Source organism: Glycine soja, chromosome 1 (assembly GCF_004193775.1).
Source record: "Glycine soja cultivar W05 chromosome 1, ASM419377v2, whole genome shotgun sequence".
In the NCBI taxonomy this organism is placed as follows: Eukaryota; Viridiplantae; Streptophyta; class Magnoliopsida; order Fabales; family Fabaceae; genus Glycine; species Glycine soja.
The window spans coordinates 5,938,488-5,956,503 of record NC_041002.1 but is presented as its reverse complement, the minus strand read 5'-3'; the positions used below and the strand labels follow the sequence as shown (position 1 = coordinate 5,956,503).

The window sequence follows — 18,016 nt, the reverse complement described above, 5'->3', positions numbered from 1 at the left end:
AAATAATTTTTGTATCTTAATTCAACCCCCCTTCTTAAGATATCTAAGGCAACTTGTCCAACATCATCAATAAAAACCAACAAACAACAATCATCAAAGCTCAACCATCTCAAATGATATATGCAACATAATCATAATCATAATTATAAATCCTCAACTAATTAACATCAACAACATAATTTCATAACCACTCATCATCATGAGCCATCAACATCATAAATCATATTTAACATCAATTATCACAATCCTCAACATAATAAAATCACCAACATTCATCATCATAACTGATGTACATCATAAACCACTAGACAACCCCCATCATCAATATTGGCTCTACTCCATGGAGTTTCTATACCATATAAGTGATCCCCCATAGGTCTTGTCCCTTAACATAGTCCACTCTCTGGGCAATTGGGGAGTCCCTTGGGTTGACCCTATAGAAGAATTGTGGTATTCAGTTTACCTTAGTTGGCCCTGACCTCTCAAGGAGTTTACACATTCGTTCGCAACTATTTTCGCTTAAGCATCAAAAGATAAAAAAAGAAATGACGGAAAGAAACAAGTTTCCTCTTTATATACCTCATTTGCCCGCAACTATTCTCGCTTAAGCAACACTTATTCTTGCTTAAGCGAGAAGACCCTAGAGATCTATCATCTTCCTGCACATTCTTGCTTAAGCGAACCACCTCACTTAAGCTACTAGACATCCTCGCTTAAGCAAAAATGTGGTTGAGGTGAATATCTTTTTTTTCATTCTACTCTTTCCAAGACTCGACTACAAAAGGGTACTAAAACAAACCCAAAACACCTAATAAATCATTCAAATACCTAATTACTTAAATTATTTAAGCACATAAATTTAAATTTAATTCCTCTTGTATCGTAAATCAAACACTTATTCATACATTATGAAAAATCACAATGTGACATATAAAATATCAACTTAGTTCCCTCAATTTACAAATACTTTTCCAACATCAATGTTCTATGATTGCTCTAATTACCATTGGATCATCATACTCCAAAATGATGTTTCTATAATCAACATATGAGGAAAACATTACTAGGATAACTTCCTTTCTTTGTGTATGACGAGGGTTTGTCCAAATTTCAACTCTCATTACAATTCTCAATGGACATTTTCTTACTTCTATTGATTTATTGCACTTAGCAAATCTACCTAAAATAACATGAATTAAATTTGGGACAAATTGATCTGTACCCAACTATCATGAATGACCTCAAGCATCTGATGTTTGGTGTTAACCATAGTGGTTGGGAATTAGCTATACTAGATTTCCACATGTGGCAACAATGTTCGTTCAAGATATGATTGTTGACTTCAAATGAACTTTGGATGATGATTGAGATGAGCATTCACATAGGCCAAAGTCAAAGTTTCCTTATTGGGAACAAAGTAACCTAGCAATGTAGAGACATCATAAGTAAGAGGGTAGGTACTTTGCAAAAGGCACTCGATGTTTAAGTCAAAGTGGCAATATGATGTAAACATGTTTACCTACTACTATGACATTAGTTATATTTAGAGATGGGATGAATTCCTCTACTTGAGGCTCAGGGCCTCTAAGAGAAATACAACCCCATCTTGGTGTAGTGACAAAATAACTTTATTGTGTTAAGGTGTAATTTAATACTCACATGTTCATCTTAAGAATCCTCCACATGTCAAGTCCAAAAGTGTTGGGCATGAGGGGATGTATTGGAAAAAATCTAAATCACACATTGACTAGAGATAGTGTCGGGATAGAGTATATAACTGGAGAGCAACCTTTACCCTATGAACTAGCTTTTTGGGTTAAATTAGGTCAAATCTACATTCTTATATAGTATCAAAGTTTATCCTATATTCATTCAAAGAGTTACCTACCATGTTATGCATGCACTAAACCCAAATGTATTAGGCAGGAAGGGGTGTATTAAGAAAACTCAAGCCTCACATCTATTACAGATAGTGTTAAGATAAAGTATATAAGTAAATAACAACCATCATCCTTAATTTAGGTCTAAACCCACGTTCCAAGAGTATTAACATTCAACAATTATGATTTTACTCCAAAAATATGTCAAAAGGAGAAAAAGACATAAAACTAATATAAATTGCTTGCACATATGGTGTTCTCAATAAGCATCCAAACATGCAATATATCTAGTTAAATAGCATTTCTTATTCAAGTTAGGAGACAAAACTATAAAACATAAAGAAATATATCTTGAAACGAACGAAATATTAATTTATTCGTAGTAGTTTAAAATTTTCGTTATAATCTATTGGTTGTTATATCAATCTCCAAAATAACGTAAATGTACAAGCAACTTTATTTATTGGTGTTTTTTTTTACTATAAAGAATCCTTTTATACGTAGCATTACTATTTTTAATAATTTTATCTAACTCAAACCTAATTATCACTTACAAGAATTGAAATAATATTTTAATTGCAATAATGATTCAAAATGAGTTGATCAAAATTAGTTGAATAATTTAGATTTTCCTACAAATTTTTTATTAATCCTTTTCTAGGAAATTATTAATCCTCTACTTTACTAGGTAAAGAAAATACTACATAAAATTGATTATTTATATTATATCTTTAAGTTTCTAAAACATTAAATTATTTTAATATTTTATTTAACACTTTCTTCATGAAGTGTGCAAGAAACTTACAGAAAAAAATTGTAAAAGAATACGATAGTATTTAAATTATTTTATTAAACTTTTGTGATAAATGTAAGTAGGTTACAGTATTCAATTGTAATTAATTAATACTATCAAAAACTTGCCATTTGCCTAAACCATGGTAATGGATTTTATGGCAGTCAAAACTGAAAGTTACCTCGGTTTACCAGAAATAATTTGTTTAGTAATTATTAAATTCACCAAACCTTTTCACCTAGGCGACTGCTAAATTGTGCTTCCCTTTCGTGTCTGTTTAGGAACAGACAGAGAAGCAGCAAGCGTACGTTCATGAATCATGAAGAGAAACTCGTTTCACCAAAATTTAAGAGTGGATTTGAATAAGATAATTTAATTAGATAATGTATTTTTTTATAGGAAATTAAATTTTTTTTATTAAAAGTAACTGTTTGAATATTTTAATAAAAGAAATTCAAAATTTTAGAATTTTAAATGGGATTTTAGTTAGTTGAAATAATAGAATTTCAAATTCTAACTTCAGGAAAGTGAATTTCAAATTCTCAAAAGCTAAATTCTTTCTCTACTTTGAAGACATGAACGAACTCGAGACAGTTTTCAACCGCTTCGAAGCCAACGGCAACGGCAAGATCTCCGCCAACGAGCTCAATAGCGTGCTCCAATGGAAGAGAGAATTGAAGAAGAAGAAGAAGAAGAAGAAGAACAATTCCAATGTAGTGGCCAATTTGAGTGTCGACCCATTTATCAGCGTCGGCATCTCCACAGTACAAGTCGCACACCTTGAATGAATGGGAGGAGAAGAAGAAGAAGAAGAAGAAGAAGGGAGTACCAATTCCAATGTAGTGGCCAATTTGAGTGTCGACCCATTTATCAGCGTCGGCATCTCCACAGTACAAGTCGCACACCTTGAATGAATGGGAGTGAGAATAAGAATGGGGAAAGGAATAAGCGAATTAAATGGGAAAAAGTTACGACGAACCGTGGCGTAGGGGTGAGCGAAGATGTTGATGAGAACCATTTTGGCGAAATCATAGAGGCTTTGTTGTATATATTGACCCATTCTTCCTCATCGCCAATAATCCTTCGTCTTCTTCACACTTCAACCTCAACTATGGATTCCACACACCGACACTGACGGTTGCGTCAACTTTGAGGAGTTCAAGACGATGATGACGACTTCCAAGAATCGCGATGGCGCCACCAATGGCTCTGTCCATTAGCTTCGTCATTTTTGTTCTCACGTGCGGACGTGTTGGAAACAAATAGCTTCGACTTTTAATAAAGGAATTCAAACACAATTTAAAAAATAAAAGAATTTAAATTGGAGCATTTGAAATTCTCATAAATTAAAATTCTTTAGAATTTTAAATTACCTCATCCAAACACACTCTAAAGGTTTATCAGATTCTCTGTTTTTCAGTTTTTAAAATAAAATATGTTTGACAAAAAATGAAACTGAATTATTTTTAATTTAATTTTAAAATAGTTTTACATTCATTATTAAAATAAAAAAAATTAATTTAATTTTTAGTTTTAAGAAACACATTCTAACCCTTATTACCATATTATCACTATCACTATCACTATCATTGTCCTCACCAACTCTGTTGCGGCCGCCACCACACCTCATCATTATTGTCTCCATCACCACAACCGTCACCACCACCACTATTACCTCCATTGTCATCGCTATTACCATTACACCTTACCTTTTTTGCCTCCACTACCACCATTGTCATCACCTCCGTCATCGTTGTTGTTACCACTACCACCCTTTCACTCCATCACCATTGTTGCCACCATCACCACGGTTATCGCTATTACCACCGCTAGTGTTGCTACCACCACTTCCATTCCATTGTTACTACCACCATCATTGCCACCATTCTATTGTCTCTATTGTCGTTATCGTCGTCGTTGCCACTATTACACCCCACCATTACCCATAATTTTTAAAATCAAATTGGTGATTAACCCAATCAAGGCATTGAGTCACTAGTCAATGGTTGAACCAACGAGTCACTAATTGACCCACATAACCTGATTTTTATTAGAAAAAATTAAATTTTATACCTAACCTTAATTGACCCACATGACCCAATGTTTCATCCCTTAGACGTGACTCGACCCGCGTTAGTCAATCAACGGTTTAACAACAATCTCGACTGAGTCATACTAGGTTCAATGCATGGTTAATCTAATAGGCAACTCGACTCGCCCAAACCTCTGGGTTAGATCAAATTTGTCCGACTGACCGAGTCGATCCAGGTTTTAAAACACTGTCATCACATTCCACCGCTACAATGTCACCATCACCATTCCACTACCATTGTCCCTGCCACTAGTTCACCCCAACCATTGTTGTCATTGCCACCATCATTTCACCCGGCACCAATTCTATTGTCACCATCGTCACTGTCGCCACTCTCACCTACTACCTCTGTCATCATCATTATTTCATAGTAGAGTAAGATAAAATAAAATGATTGACTTATTTTATTTATTTTTAATTTACATATAGATCCCTTTGTTGTTCCATTCTATTTCAGATTAGGAATAGACATAATCAGACCTATTTTTTACATAACATATTTTAAAAACTAAAAACAAAACCAATACTCAAAACTCAACTAAAACTCATTTTGATTTTAAAAAATTTCAAAACTAAAAACAAAAAACGACCCGAATGGAACCTAAACTACTGTTATTAATATGAATTTTTCTGCATGCAAAAGCATTAATAAGAATTTTGATAATTAATTAATATAAAAAAACCAAAATTAACAGAAATCTAGTTAAAAAGTATTCAAAAAATTATAGTATTAATAAAAAATATTAAAAATACGACTACAAAACATTAACACTATTAAAATATAGTAGCATTTTTTTTTTATTAATTTTTGAGTAAATATTTTACGTATTGACAATATAAGAAAATATACTATCATTTAATTATAAATTATTATTATTATAATAAATTTCTTAAAAAAAATGTAAGAATGCTAATTTTTAATTAATTTAAAGTGTGTATAAAATTTAAACTCTTAAATTTTACTTTTGAATTTAATTGATTAACTCTCTGGTTACATTTTCCATTTGAAAAAAGAGTTGAAAAAGCGTAAAGAGAGAGAGAGTGCAAAAGGGTATTTGCCGCAAACAGAAGATGCTTGCATGTGGCAGTGGCAGCTAGTTAAAGATCCAAGTTAAAAACCGCTATGGCCCACATGGATTTTGTAGATTTTCCAGCCATGAAAGCTACAAAACCACACGTATTCCTCTACAAAACAGGTTTAAACGTGGACCCCTTCTCCTCAATTTGCACTGTTTTCAATTTCAAAGTGTTTTTCTTAAACCGCTTATTATACCCTTTTGCGGTTTTTGGTCCCAACACAACAATTTTAAAAGCGTTAGTTAAAATTGTGACTGCCCCTATTGAAGGCTTCCAAGGTCTATAAATTGAGTGGCACCCTCCTTCAGTTTTTCTTCACACTCATCTACTCCACATTGTCCTCTCACCACTCTCCAATTGAAAAGGCTTCTTTATCAAAAGTAATTGCAAAATTCCATTTCATCATGTGAAGAAGTACACATATGTGCACATTTTTAGCTAAATGTTGCAATTAGAAGGAAATTAAATGATTATTATTATTGTTAATTTTTTTTCAGGAAAAATGGCTCAAGTTTGTTTGCTCTTGGTGGGGCTTCTCACAATGTTCTCCTCTGCCTATGGCTATGGATATGGTGGTGGCTGGGTTAATGCACATGCCACCTTCTATGGAGGAAGTGATGCCTCAGGAACAATGGGTAAGCAACAAAAATAAAAATAAGAAGTTCCCATTTTTATTATAAAATGTGGGGTTTTGGTGGATAATCTTATGACCCTTTTTACTAATTTGTTTGGTGATGAAATTTGTTTAGGTGGGGCATGTGGATATGGCAACCTCTACAGCCAAGGGTATGGAACAAACACTGCTGCTTTGAGCACTGCTTTGTTCAACAATGGTCTTAGTTGTGGCTCATGCTATGAAATAAGGTGTGTGAATGACCATAGGTGGTGCCTCCCTGGCTCCATTATGGTCACTGCCACCAATTTCTGCCCTCCAAACAATGCCTTACCAAACAATGCAGGAGGATGGTGCAACCCTCCTATGCACCATTTTGACCTCTCTCAGCCTGTCTTCCTTCGCATTGCACAATACAGAGCAGGAATTGTGCCTGTGTCCTACAGAAGGTAATTAAGTAATTAAGTTAATTGTCTTTTCAGTATTTTTTTTTTTTTTGCACTCTTAAGAGTTTTAGCAAAATGGGCTACCTTGCTTGCTCCCTCTTGTCACTTTCAACTTTTTAAAAGGAATTTTGTTGTTTTTTTTTTTAAACTCAAAGTTTTTGGAAGTTTCCCTGCTTTCTGTCCAAGTGGTAAATGATGCAACCACTTTCCTCTAAAAGTTGGTAAATTTACAGCGGAATCACTGTTCTTGGCTTAATGGGGTCGATTAATGTTTAGCTTTATAACTATTTTTTTTTTAGTTTTTTTATGTGTAGTACCAAATTTTTAATTTTTAACTGATACAAATAAAAAGTTGCCATTTCTTCATTTCTAATTATTTTATAAAACTAAAATAAATTTATGGAAAACTAAAGAGTGAGTATTTTTAATTGTTTTTTTATGAAAAAAAGAAGTAAAACACAAAAGTAAACAAATCAAGAAATTCTTTTATGCAAAATCTCCATTTATGCTGATCCAAAGAAGCAACAAGAGCACCGTGTTGATTTTTCCTTGGTGTATATTTGTGTAGGGTACCCTGCAGGAGAAGGGGAGGCATAAGGTTCACAATCAATGGCCACTCCTACTTTAACTTGGTCCTCATAACAAACGTAGGAGGTGCTGGAGATGTTCATGGTGTGGCCATCAAAGGGTCAAGAACTGGGTGGATGCCAATGTCCAGAAACTGGGGTCAAAATTGGCAAAGCAACAACTATCTCAATGGCCAAAGCCTCTCATTCAAGGTCACCACTAGTGATGGCCGTACAGTGGTGTCCTACAATGTTGCCCCTGCTGGTTGGTCCTTCGGCCAAACCTACACTGGTGCTCAATTCCGCTAGAGAGGCCTTAATAATTGTTCACAAGTTGAAGTTCCAAATATATTTAGTTACACTACATATGGTATATGCTATAATTCCTCAATTTAAGTGTTAGTGTATGACTAAAAAAAAAAAAAAAAATAGTATACTAAGGTATTAAAATAGTATGCTACTTGGTGGAGGAGGGGGTGGGGTCAATTGGATCACAAAATGTTTAAGGGCTTATTTTAAACTGGCTCTTGATCATTTTTTATTGGGTCAAAAGGGGTTCCTAATTCTAGGGTTCTTATTGATTATTGGGGAATTTTAATTTTTCATTTCTGAAAGCTTTTTCAACCTTTTTGCTGCTGAAAGCTAGCAGAGAGGGAGATTTTATATTTTATATTTGTGGCCTACTAAATTGGAGGAGGTGGACTGTTGTACCACCCGCCATTAGTATTGGAGCAGTTTTTTTGGTTATTTTTGGTCCCTATTGGGATTATTTAGAAGCATTGCTTGCTTACTCATCCTTTGTAAGCAGCCATGGCTAAGTATGTCTTTGGTTGTACCACTGGAAGTGTAAATTTTCCTATTTCTGCATTTAATAGAAAGTTGCAGTAATTTACTAGTACTATATTCTCTTGTCTTCGATTTATTCTGGTAATTATTCTGTTCTGTACATGAAAATGAACAAAAAAAATCTAAATTAAGAAGGGTAAGGTTTCCTAAATTGATGGCCAATTATTTTTGTATCAACAAAAATATATAGTTTACACTTTATAATATAAAAGTATAAGCATTTAAAACTTTAACTTTTGTAAATATCAGATGATGGAAATTATATCAATGGTGGTTTTATACGAAAACAAGTAAAATTAACTTGAGAAGAATGATAATGTTAATTTCTATCTATTTAAAGGCTTAGCTCTAATCTATTTACATCTTACTTAAAACAAATGAGTTTATAAATTCTAAAAAGTCGTACCAAGCCTTAATAAAATACATGTTTATTAAATAAGTCATATTTTATTTTAGTTTAAAAAATAAATCTAACCGATTTAAGATAAATCTTAAGTTCTCGTTTTTTCCTCTAATAAAATGCACACAAAATTAAAACAACCTTACACCGCTACACGTTTGAATGCTATTGCTAATTACAGATAATTAATGTTAATAATAGTTTCAATATGTTTTTGGAGTTTCAAAATTTTTGTTTGGTTTACATCGTTTCAATATTATATATCTAACTTTTAAAACCACAAAATTCTAGGGTCAATAAAAGATTAAAATGTTTCGTATGAACTTTTAAACACCGTGAACGGTTAGACTACCAACCAATTTAGCTCATTTTTAATGTTTGTAAAGACTAATTGTATTTTTATTTATTTTAATAATAGTAGCCACAAAATCTCCTGATAATTAAGGTCATTAAATTATGCAAATGTTTCTATGTGTTTTTAAACTCGTCCAATGGTTTAAGGAAATCTAGACTAGTTGGAATGGTTGAACAAGAGTAAGTAAATTATTACAAATTAGTGATATTGTTTTCGATTTTCATATATAAAAAAGGTGTGTCGAATAGTTAATATGACAACCAACTTATAATCCTCCTCCCCCAGCAGCAGACCCACAAATATTGTTGTGGGGGTAATGGTCCCACAAGATTTTTTTTACTTGTGTGTGTAATAGAAAAAAAAAATGTCCCCATAAAAGATTAGGTATTGGTTCCGTAAGATAATTTTTTTTTTTAAAAAAATAAGAAATAAAAAAGGAATAAATTGATACTAATTTCACGGTTTTATATATATATTTTTATTTTTTTATAATATTAACACTAAAAAAATTATAAAACATTTTTAAAGTATAAAAATGTATAATTGACAATTATAATTTGTAGAAACTTAAATACTAGATTTCTTTTCTCATAATATTATATATTTTTGTAAAAGTTGATGATATTTTTCTTTTGCAAAACATTCTGTAAACTATTAGGTTAATTATGTTTTTGCTTTCTAAATTTTTTTGTAAATTTCACTTGTAGTACTTAAACAAATTTTTTAAATGTATTTGGTTCTTATAATTTTCTTTTATTAATATTTCTAGTTGAAGTAATAATGTTAATTAATAATGTAATAAATCACGTAAAATTAAAAACACAATCTATTAAAAAAATTACACATATTTTTCCTCACAAGCTATTTAATAATGTGATAAGTCATTATAATAATAACGTGAATATTATACTATCAATTATATTGTTACTAAATAGTAAAGACTAAAACTAATAACAAAGAAAATATCGAGGGACCAAAACTATGGGAAAAAAAATAGGGACTAAAAGTGAAATTCATAACAAATTTAAAATAAAAAAGATAATTAATCTTAAACTATTTCTTGCTCCCAATATTTTTTTTTGGATCCACAACTGCTCCTCCCTAAATATATAAAATAAAAATTGACTTAAATATAATTTTAGTCTTTTAAATTTGGATAATTATTTTTTTAGTGTTTTTATTTTCAGAAAAGCATTTTTAAAAAATGAAATTAAAAAATTATTTTTTTTGGTTAAAATTATCATATTTAACTTTTTGAAATCACCATAAACACAATAAACAAAGAGGAAATTAAAATAATTTTTTGAAAATTTAAAAGACTAATAAAAATAAATTTATTTTTAAAAAACTAAAAAAATAATTACTTAAATTTAGAAGACTAAAAACATATTTAATTACCTAAATTTACACAGCAGTCGTCGTTGTGTAAAATTACCATAACGCATTGCAGTAAAATGAAATATGATGATATAATATGTAGCGTAAATTACTGCAAGACCATGAAGCATTAAACTTAAATAATGTAACTCTAGTTAGTAACTTTGAAATAGATAATTAAAAAAAAATTTGTTAGTAACGAGGCTTGGTTATCATAAGCTTATCTTGCAAAGAATTTTGGTTTTTTTTTTTTGTGTGTTGAAATTTTGATAAAATCTTACATAGTGATTTTATTATTCAAAGGGGAAAAGAAATTAGAAACAGTCCAAGTGCTTAGTGTTAGGCTTTTGCTAGGTGCACCCAGCCAAATTGCTGGTGCACCCAGCAATTGAATGAACTTTCTAAAATACCCTTCATTTAAAAAATAAAAGTTAATATATTTTTTAAAAAAAAAACATTTTCTTCTTCTTCTGTTTTAAAAAACGTTTTCTTCCGCGCTTTCCTTCTTCTCCCGTGCACCCAGCAACCTCCCCACAAGCTTCTTCTTCCTTGGTTTCGTTCTTCTCCTTCCAAAAAGGTTCGTCTTCTTCCTTCGTCTTCTGTGTATTAGATAACAAGCTTCTTCTTCCAGCTTTGAAATTTGGTTCCCTTCTTCTCCTCCACAGGTGTTGGCATCCTCCATTGACTAGCTTTTTTCGTTTCTTCCGCCATCCAGGTTAGTGTTCTAACCTCGTGCCTTCATTTGGAAGCGTTAATGGTCGTAGGATAGACGACATGAGTGATGTGTGGTGGCTGAGGTTGAAGACGAAGGTTCTTCCGCGAGAAGAACCTTCTTCCGCGCATGTGGAAGGGGAAGTTAGATATTGAAGCGGAAGAAGGAGTTCTTCCGTGGAATCCTGCGGAAGAAAGGGGAGAAGGTTCTTCCGCGGGTTCCGGTGGAAGAAGGTTCCGCAGGTTCTTCCGTGGGATCCAGCAGAAGAACTATGTCTTCCACGGATCCCGTGGAAGAACCTGCGGAACCATCTTCCCCAGACAACATTTCCTGGTTGTGGAAGAACCTGTGAAACCTTCTTCCGCATGCTACCTATCCTTCTCGCGGAAGAACATGCGAAACTTCTTCCGCGGACCATGTTTTGCTGTTTTTTGGTTATTTTTCTTGAAAATTTTGTCTGAACCACCAATTTATTGATATTAGTAATTATTATTTTTAATTTATTTGTTATTACAAAGTGTATATGGTATTTAACTTACACAAACTCCCTAATTTTGATGCATCACCTATTGTATTTTGCTTTCATTTGGTTAGGATGTCTAAATTGAATTGTTATTTGTTGTCATTTGGTTAGGATGTCTAAATGACTGTATACACTACATAAATTATGTGGATTAGTTAGGATTCTTTTTCCCTGATGAATGAGAGGGTTAAGAAAAAAAAACAAGGTAATTTAGGATACTAATATGCAACTATTAGACTACTGTTAGACTTGTAATTAAAATATGAGACAAGAAAACAAAGTTCTTGTGTTACTCTATTTCTAAATTTATTTTGATATTGAAAAGAAATTTGTCTAATCTAATCTAATAGTCTGCAACCTGTCAATTACAATGGGAATTCTTTTGATATTGAAAACAAATTTGTCTAATCTGATACCTATACAATCTAAGCAATGTTATAAGCTTGGGAATTCAAAGCTGATACCATATGACCGAAAATTGAATGAACTTAAACTCCTCTGCCATCAATCTGTTGCTCTCCATCTCTTTTATGTAAATGCTTCCTCTCTTTTTTTTTCTTTTTTTGTCAAAAGATCAATTGATCATTCACTAAAAATGTATAACGGCATTTACACAAGCATATTTGATGTTAATGAGAGTGCTACAATCAAGCACGCATGCACACTGAATGCTAACAAGATAGCAATCTTGAAAATACAAAACCAAAGAATAGAAACATATAAAATACACATTTCCCTGATCTAAAGAAACCTAGAAAGTGCCATGAGCTTTTTTCTTTTCTTTGGAATTCCTTCTGAACATGCACGCGCTCCACAATATCATATAAATTAAGACAACTTAAATCCAATCTCTGATTGTTAGACCAACTGCAATATGGAACTCAAACTTCTTCATTGAAAACAATAAAAGTGTCAGATAGAGATAAAACAGTGGGAATCTTTTTAAGTGATCCTCTAGGTCGTTTCCCCCCCCCCCCCCCCCCTTCGGATATGCTCATGATTTGAACCACTCATCATTCATCTTAGGCTTTGTGTTACTAATGAGAGAAGGGTAAGTGTTAATCCTGTTGGAGCTATAAGAAGAATTTAAACATGATCCAAACAGAAACCAAAAATTCTGCCTATTATATTTCCCTTGGAAGTAAATCTTATAATGTTTGATTTGATTATTCCCTTGGAAGCAAACAATTTCATTATTCAATTTCAACTTTTAGGAGAATTGTGTCTCCTAAATTCTTTGTCCTATTTTCAAAATACTAAACCAAAAAACAAAAAGCATGCCTTGATTCTACATGTCCCTCATAATGAAGCATAATGTCATAGATATCATAAATGAGAATGTCACACATATCATGAGAACATCATGTCCAAGAAACATTGAAAACTTAATTTGACCAAATTAGTAAGAAACATACAAAACATGTGTTTGAACAAATTTGTAATGACAAAGCTTTGTTACCAATTATTTGAATATTTAATTTGACCGAAAAACATAAATGTTCTTCATGATTTCAGATCATGGTTAGAACACGAGGTTTAGGTCGTGCGTTAGGAGCAGGTAGAGGTAGAGGCATTAGTGAGGATACGCATGAGGCTGATGTTCCTCTGCGCCGCAGACCTACTGCTTCAGCACGTAGGCAACGGGTTCGTCTGCGTGAGGACATCACAGAGAGACCTGAGGATGTGCCTCAGTTGCATGAGGATGTTCCTCATGTGTCTGATGCCACCCCAGAGATTACAGGCACCACCGATGCTGTTCAGACAGAGGGAGTGGCTACTGATGGGAGCTTGGGGTCACCTGCTGCAGATGAGGGATTCCCCGGTGGACCACGTGACCCATCGATTTTGACCGATTTTGCTGAGCATGTCGCACACAGCATCTGGAGTGGACAGGTACGTAGTTTTTAATGTTGACTAATTACATAAAAATTATTTGTAGTTGGATTGTTTTTTATATACACGTTATTATAAATTGTTATTCAATTTAGGAACGACCCGATCTGAAGTTGGTCTCCCATGATAGAAAAGTAGATAAAATTGGGAGACCAGCGCCTGAGATCGAAGGGTTGATTGCTGGCACCAGATTGAGTCCACTGATCAGGTGTTTTGTTATCACCACTAATCCTGGACTCATATCCGCCTTCGTCGAGAGGTGGCATCGCGAGACTAGCACGTTCCACCTGCCAATAGGCGAGTTGGCAATCACGTTGGATGACGTGGTGTCACTTCTACACCTTCCCATCACTGGCGCGCTGCATACGTTCAAGTCGCTTGTTACTTCAGACGCGATTGGTCTACTGACGGAGCTTCTTGAGGTTAGTCATGAGGAGGCTACATTTGAGACCCGACAGGCTGGTGGGCCTCATGTACGGTTGGGGTGGCTTCGGGACTTGTATCAAAGCCAGTGCAGGGCTAGACGATGGGTTGTAGCAGCCCGCACGTATCTGCTCCACTTGGTGGGTTGTACTCTTTTCGCCAACAAGAGTTCAACCCATGTACATGTCGTGCACCTGGAGGCTTTCAGGGACCTGGACCAGGCAGGGTGATTCGCCTGGGGAGCGGCTGCATTAGTCCGCATGTACGACCATCTGAACGACGCGTCGCAGGCCTCTACACGGCAGCTGGGCGGTTATATTACACTTCTCCAGGTACGTATTATCACTGATAATTTAAATTGAAGTAGCATTGAATCTCTTTTTTTTGTATTGATGTTGACTATGTGTTTGTAGTGTTGGATATACGAGCACTTTCCTACAGTGCATACATCCGTCGTTCATGATGCTTATGATGAGGGGAGCCCACGGGCCTGCAGGTGGCTTATGGGTAAGGCTCATATGACGGGGATCAAGGGAGCCCCGTATCGAAGACGTTTGGATGCCCTGACTGTGATTGACGTGTGTTGGATGCCCTATGGTGAGCACCGGGGAGTCAGGGCCTTTGACTTGATATCATCGTTCACCCGCCAGCTCAGATGGGGTCAGATTGTGGTGTACGTTCGACTTGAGCGGGTTCTTCGACAGTTTGGCTACCTTCAGACGGTCCCTCCGCCGCCGGTTTGTGATTCTTTGATGGGTGATGATATAGATGACCGATGGCTGCATTTTTCAGACCATTTGGTGCCTTCAGGGGAGCTTTGTGTAGTTCCTGGACACTACATGGAGTGGTTTTTTCAGATATCGCACCCATTTGTCACGTGGATCGAGGAGACTATTGCACCGAGACACCCATTTGTTTCAGTCGCGACCGATCTCCCTACGCATTCAGTGGTAAGCATAACTTCTGTATTTTTTCATAATTTATTTTTTTTTAAAATGTGATACTGACTTTGTTATTTTGACTGTGGCAGGTTCACTGCGAAGGATGTCAGGGGATGGCTCAGGATTTAGGAGCGATTGCTGAGGATTTGGAGCGGGTCATCAACCTCAGGATGGTCACTGAGGGCACTGACTTACATGACATCATGACTCGTTGTCTGAGGAGAGCTAGAGGTGACGCCGCAGATGGAAGTCTTAGGCCGCGCCAGAGACGCCGCATAGATTATGACTTATATTTTTATTGTACTTAAATTATTAATTTTTGTATTTGCTTATGTATGTCATAAAACACATTTACTTACATCATTTGTGATTTATGTTTGTCTCTCTATAAATATATGGTTTGAAATTTAAATATAAACCACACACATAAGTCACATTTATAATGGTATTTGAATATATAAAATAAAGAAGATAAAATAATTTGTAATTTAAATGTTAAAATTTATAACTATTCTGAAATTATATATTTTAACCATATGTATACGTACAGTAAATAATAAAAAAAATTGGTTTTGTGCCTTTTAGAAACATGCCTAAGTACCCCTATTCGGGTTTTTTTTTTAAATTATGTGGGAGCCGCTTGAGACTTTCCAGGGCCGCTATTTGGCATGTTTACACGTCAAGGAACCCAAAAAAAATAAAAGCAGTGCCCCATTCCATCAAATCGCGCCTCAAACGGAGGCACCAAAAATAAAAAAAGTTGGTTTTCGGCCTATTAGAAACATATAACTAGCATTCAGTTCAACACAAATATAACAATTTGACACACTAACACTTGTTCATGGAACAATTCATTAATTACATGAACATAAATCCAATGTACATATAGATACATAAATATTACAAGTTCAGTGTCCGCTTAGGTCTACATGTGTTGTATTAATTGTCATTAGGCTTAAGTATTGCTGCATTCTACCTACATATGCAGTTGGCCATTGTTTTGCCTCCGGATACACATTGCTTGACCACAACAACGCCATAGGCGGTAAGGGACAACGATCTTTCAGATAAACCTGTTGTAAGTGAAATTACAATAATAAGTTAAACAAACAAACCAACTCATTCAATAATTGAAATTATTTGAGTAAACGAATTTTCAATGGACCTGAACAAAATGACTGTCAAACACATGATCGACGCATATTATGCGGTGCGCAGCAGAATCGGCCGGTGGTTGACTTCTGAGAGGAAAAAATGTGAAGCTCTGTTGTTGTGACAACGATACAAGGATTACATTATATCTTGACGGAATTACATATCCCATATCTGTTATATCCATCCATTTGTCCATACTAACCTAAATCACATAACAAATACACGTGTCAGTCATGTAAACATTACTTATGTAAATAAAAAGCATAAAACACATACCTTGGATAACCCATCTACGTGTAGGGACAACCTCAGTTGTTCATATCTCTCCGTGCCACCAAAGATCTTTATGTATTCTTGCGACCATTTGCCAAGTTCTTTAATCAATTCATTACGCATCATGGCCCAACACTCTTCTCTCATACCTAACAAAATGGAAACTGACCGATATCCACAATTACCATCCGCTTTCACATCAACAACATCCTCAATGAAACCATGCATAAATGGCAGAAATTGATCCAACATGGGGATCATCCTTGCTGGCTTCGGTGGTTCAAAAGATGATGCACTGGGTCTGACTGAGGTGTTGCTGTTTTTAACCGAATGATAAGCATCAACATACTCCCAATAAGATGGATCACGCTTTGTCGATCTTTCGCTTCTTTTCATTACCTTTTTCGGGGCACCTTTTGTCTTAACCTTTGTTGGAGGAGGGCACATAGAGGTCTCATCGGGAAACGCGAATTCTCAGAGTTTACTCTTGAAATTAACTTTCCCGCAAACATCAAGTTCCTCGAATCTTTTATGTATTCTATCAATCTCTTCCTTGATGCTCACTTCGGCCTCACATAGCCCCTGGTCTGAAAAATTAAGTCTCCTCCAGTACATATGGACTACATCCAGTGGGATGCTGCCACCCTCATACCTTTGTAGCTCGCATGCACAAGGAAGACCTAGCGTGGTTCTCAAGACACACCCACAAGAAGACAACTTGTCTTTCAAATGACGTACACGCTCAAACTCAACCGAAATTTCATTTAAAGCGTACCTTGACACCATTCCCAGAAGCCTCTTGTATAAGGTTTTCTTAAAAACATGACCAACGACATGCGTACTTGTTTCGAATGATGCTCTAATTTCAGTGTGTTGCAACGTCATCATGTTGTTCATTGCATGCCAAACACTACAGAGGTCTCCAACGCTATTCTGTAATATCCTTTTCAAAGACCAATGGGCAAATTCAACCCTACATTTAAAACACACAACAGAGAAGACAAATTAATAACAATAATCCTCCAAACAATCATTAAAAGAAACTTGACTAAAATAATAAAACATTTAAATACCTATTTGTTGTTGTGTTGCCTAGGTGCATCACCTTATTCGTCCAGGCCAAGATAAATTTCTCCTTGTGTGGGACAATCCATGTCTCACATATGTAGTCAATGAACATTGGCCATGGGGAACATGCTACTTGAAACCTTTGAAGGTGCTCAGGGAAGTCCTGTTCCAAAGGACAATCTACCAGGTTACCCCAGCTATCCATTACGTAGTCCCAAGCATTCTTCTGACCAATTAGCGATTTACACTTTGCCTTCACATTCTTGTCTATGTGAAACCTGCACAACAAATTCTTACACTCCGGAAACACAACTTTCACAACATTCATCAGGGCTAGGTCTCTGTCTGTGACAATAACAACAGGAAGGCGATCGTTTCTTAAAAAAAGGCCTTGAAACCGTTTCAATGCCCATACAAGATTGTTCACGCGCTCACCCTCCAGATATGCAAACCCAGCAGAGAAAGTCATCTCGGTTGGTGTCACCCCCACAATGTCAAGCAATGGGAGCCTGTACCTATTTGTTTTGTAGGTACTGTCTATCAAAAAAACAAGATGACATGCGTTACATAACTTAACTGCATC

General features: G+C 35.0%; 4 protein-coding genes across 4 annotated transcripts; 3 read left to right on the top strand and 1 right to left on the bottom strand.

Annotated features, from left to right (window-relative positions):
- The first annotated feature begins 6,084 nt into the window (after positions 1–6,084).
- Positions 6,085–8,368, top strand: LOC114411409 (expansin-A10-like). The gene is made up of 4 exons (XM_028375103.1): positions 6,085–6,222; positions 6,340–6,477; positions 6,592–6,904; positions 7,470–8,368. Exons 2-4 carry the CDS (start codon positions 6,345–6,347, stop codon positions 7,774–7,776), a joined length of 753 nt encoding a protein of 250 aa, XP_028230904.1. The 5' UTR covers positions 6,085–6,222; positions 6,340–6,344; the 3' UTR covers positions 7,777–8,368.
- A 2,918-nt stretch (positions 8,369–11,286) lies between these two features.
- LOC114406824 (protein MAIN-LIKE 1-like) lies at positions 11,287–14,226 on the top strand. The gene is made up of 3 exons (XM_028369658.1): positions 11,287–11,505; positions 13,196–13,573; positions 13,669–14,226. The coding sequence occupies exons 1-3, from the start codon at positions 11,287–11,289 to the stop codon at positions 14,224–14,226; spliced, it is 1,155 nt and encodes a 384-aa protein (XP_028225459.1).
- Positions 14,227–14,256: 30 nt separating this feature from the next.
- On the top strand, positions 14,257–15,245 carry LOC114406813 (protein MAIN-LIKE 1-like). Its single transcript, XM_028369650.1, has 3 exons — positions 14,257–14,328; positions 14,410–14,946; positions 15,027–15,245. The coding sequence occupies exons 1-3, from the start codon at positions 14,257–14,259 to the stop codon at positions 15,243–15,245; spliced, it is 828 nt and encodes a 275-aa protein (XP_028225451.1).
- An 848-nt stretch (positions 15,246–16,093) lies between these two features.
- LOC114406804 lies at positions 16,094–16,761 on the bottom strand. The gene is made up of 2 exons (XM_028369638.1): positions 16,369–16,761; positions 16,094–16,294 (listed from the first exon to the last, which is right to left on the bottom strand). Exons 1-2 carry the CDS (start codon positions 16,759–16,761, stop codon positions 16,094–16,096), a joined length of 594 nt encoding a protein of 197 aa, XP_028225439.1.
- Positions 16,762–18,016: the final 1,255 nt, after the last annotated feature.

Excerpts from the sequence above, each read along its gene's own strand:
- LOC114406824 (XM_028369658.1), top strand. The coding sequence starts at position 11,287 with ATGTGGAAGGGGAAGTTAGATATTGAAGCGGAAGAAGGAGTTCTTCCG. Across the intron at positions 11,506-13,195 it reads TCCTGGTTGTGGAAGAACCT|ATCATGGTTAGAACACGAGG; the intron begins GTGAAACCTTCT and ends TCATGATTTCAG. Across the intron at positions 13,574-13,668 it reads ACAGCATCTGGAGTGGACAG|GAACGACCCGATCTGAAGTT; the intron begins GTACGTAGTTTT and ends TATTCAATTTAG.
- LOC114406813 (XM_028369650.1), top strand. The coding sequence starts at position 14,257 with ATGTACGACCATCTGAACGACGCGTCGCAGGCCTCTACACGGCAGCTG. Across the intron at positions 14,329-14,409 it reads GTTATATTACACTTCTCCAG|TGTTGGATATACGAGCACTT; the intron begins GTACGTATTATC and ends ATGTGTTTGTAG. Across the intron at positions 14,947-15,026 it reads ATCTCCCTACGCATTCAGTG|GTTCACTGCGAAGGATGTCA; the intron begins GTAAGCATAACT and ends TGACTGTGGCAG.
- LOC114411409 (XM_028375103.1), top strand. The coding sequence starts at position 6,345 with ATGGCTCAAGTTTGTTTGCTCTTGGTGGGGCTTCTCACAATGTTCTCC. Across the intron at positions 6,478-6,591 it reads TGATGCCTCAGGAACAATGG|GTGGGGCATGTGGATATGGC; the intron begins GTAAGCAACAAA and ends AAATTTGTTTAG. Across the intron at positions 6,905-7,469 it reads GTGCCTGTGTCCTACAGAAG|GGTACCCTGCAGGAGAAGGG; the intron begins GTAATTAAGTAA and ends ATATTTGTGTAG.
- LOC114406804 (XM_028369638.1), bottom strand. The coding sequence starts at position 16,761 with ATGAAAAGAAGCGAAAGATCGACAAAGCGTGATCCATCTTATTGGGAG. Across the intron at positions 16,295-16,368 it reads ACGTAGATGGGTTATCCAAG|GTTAGTATGGACAAATGGAT; the intron begins GTATGTGTTTTA and ends TATGTGATTTAG.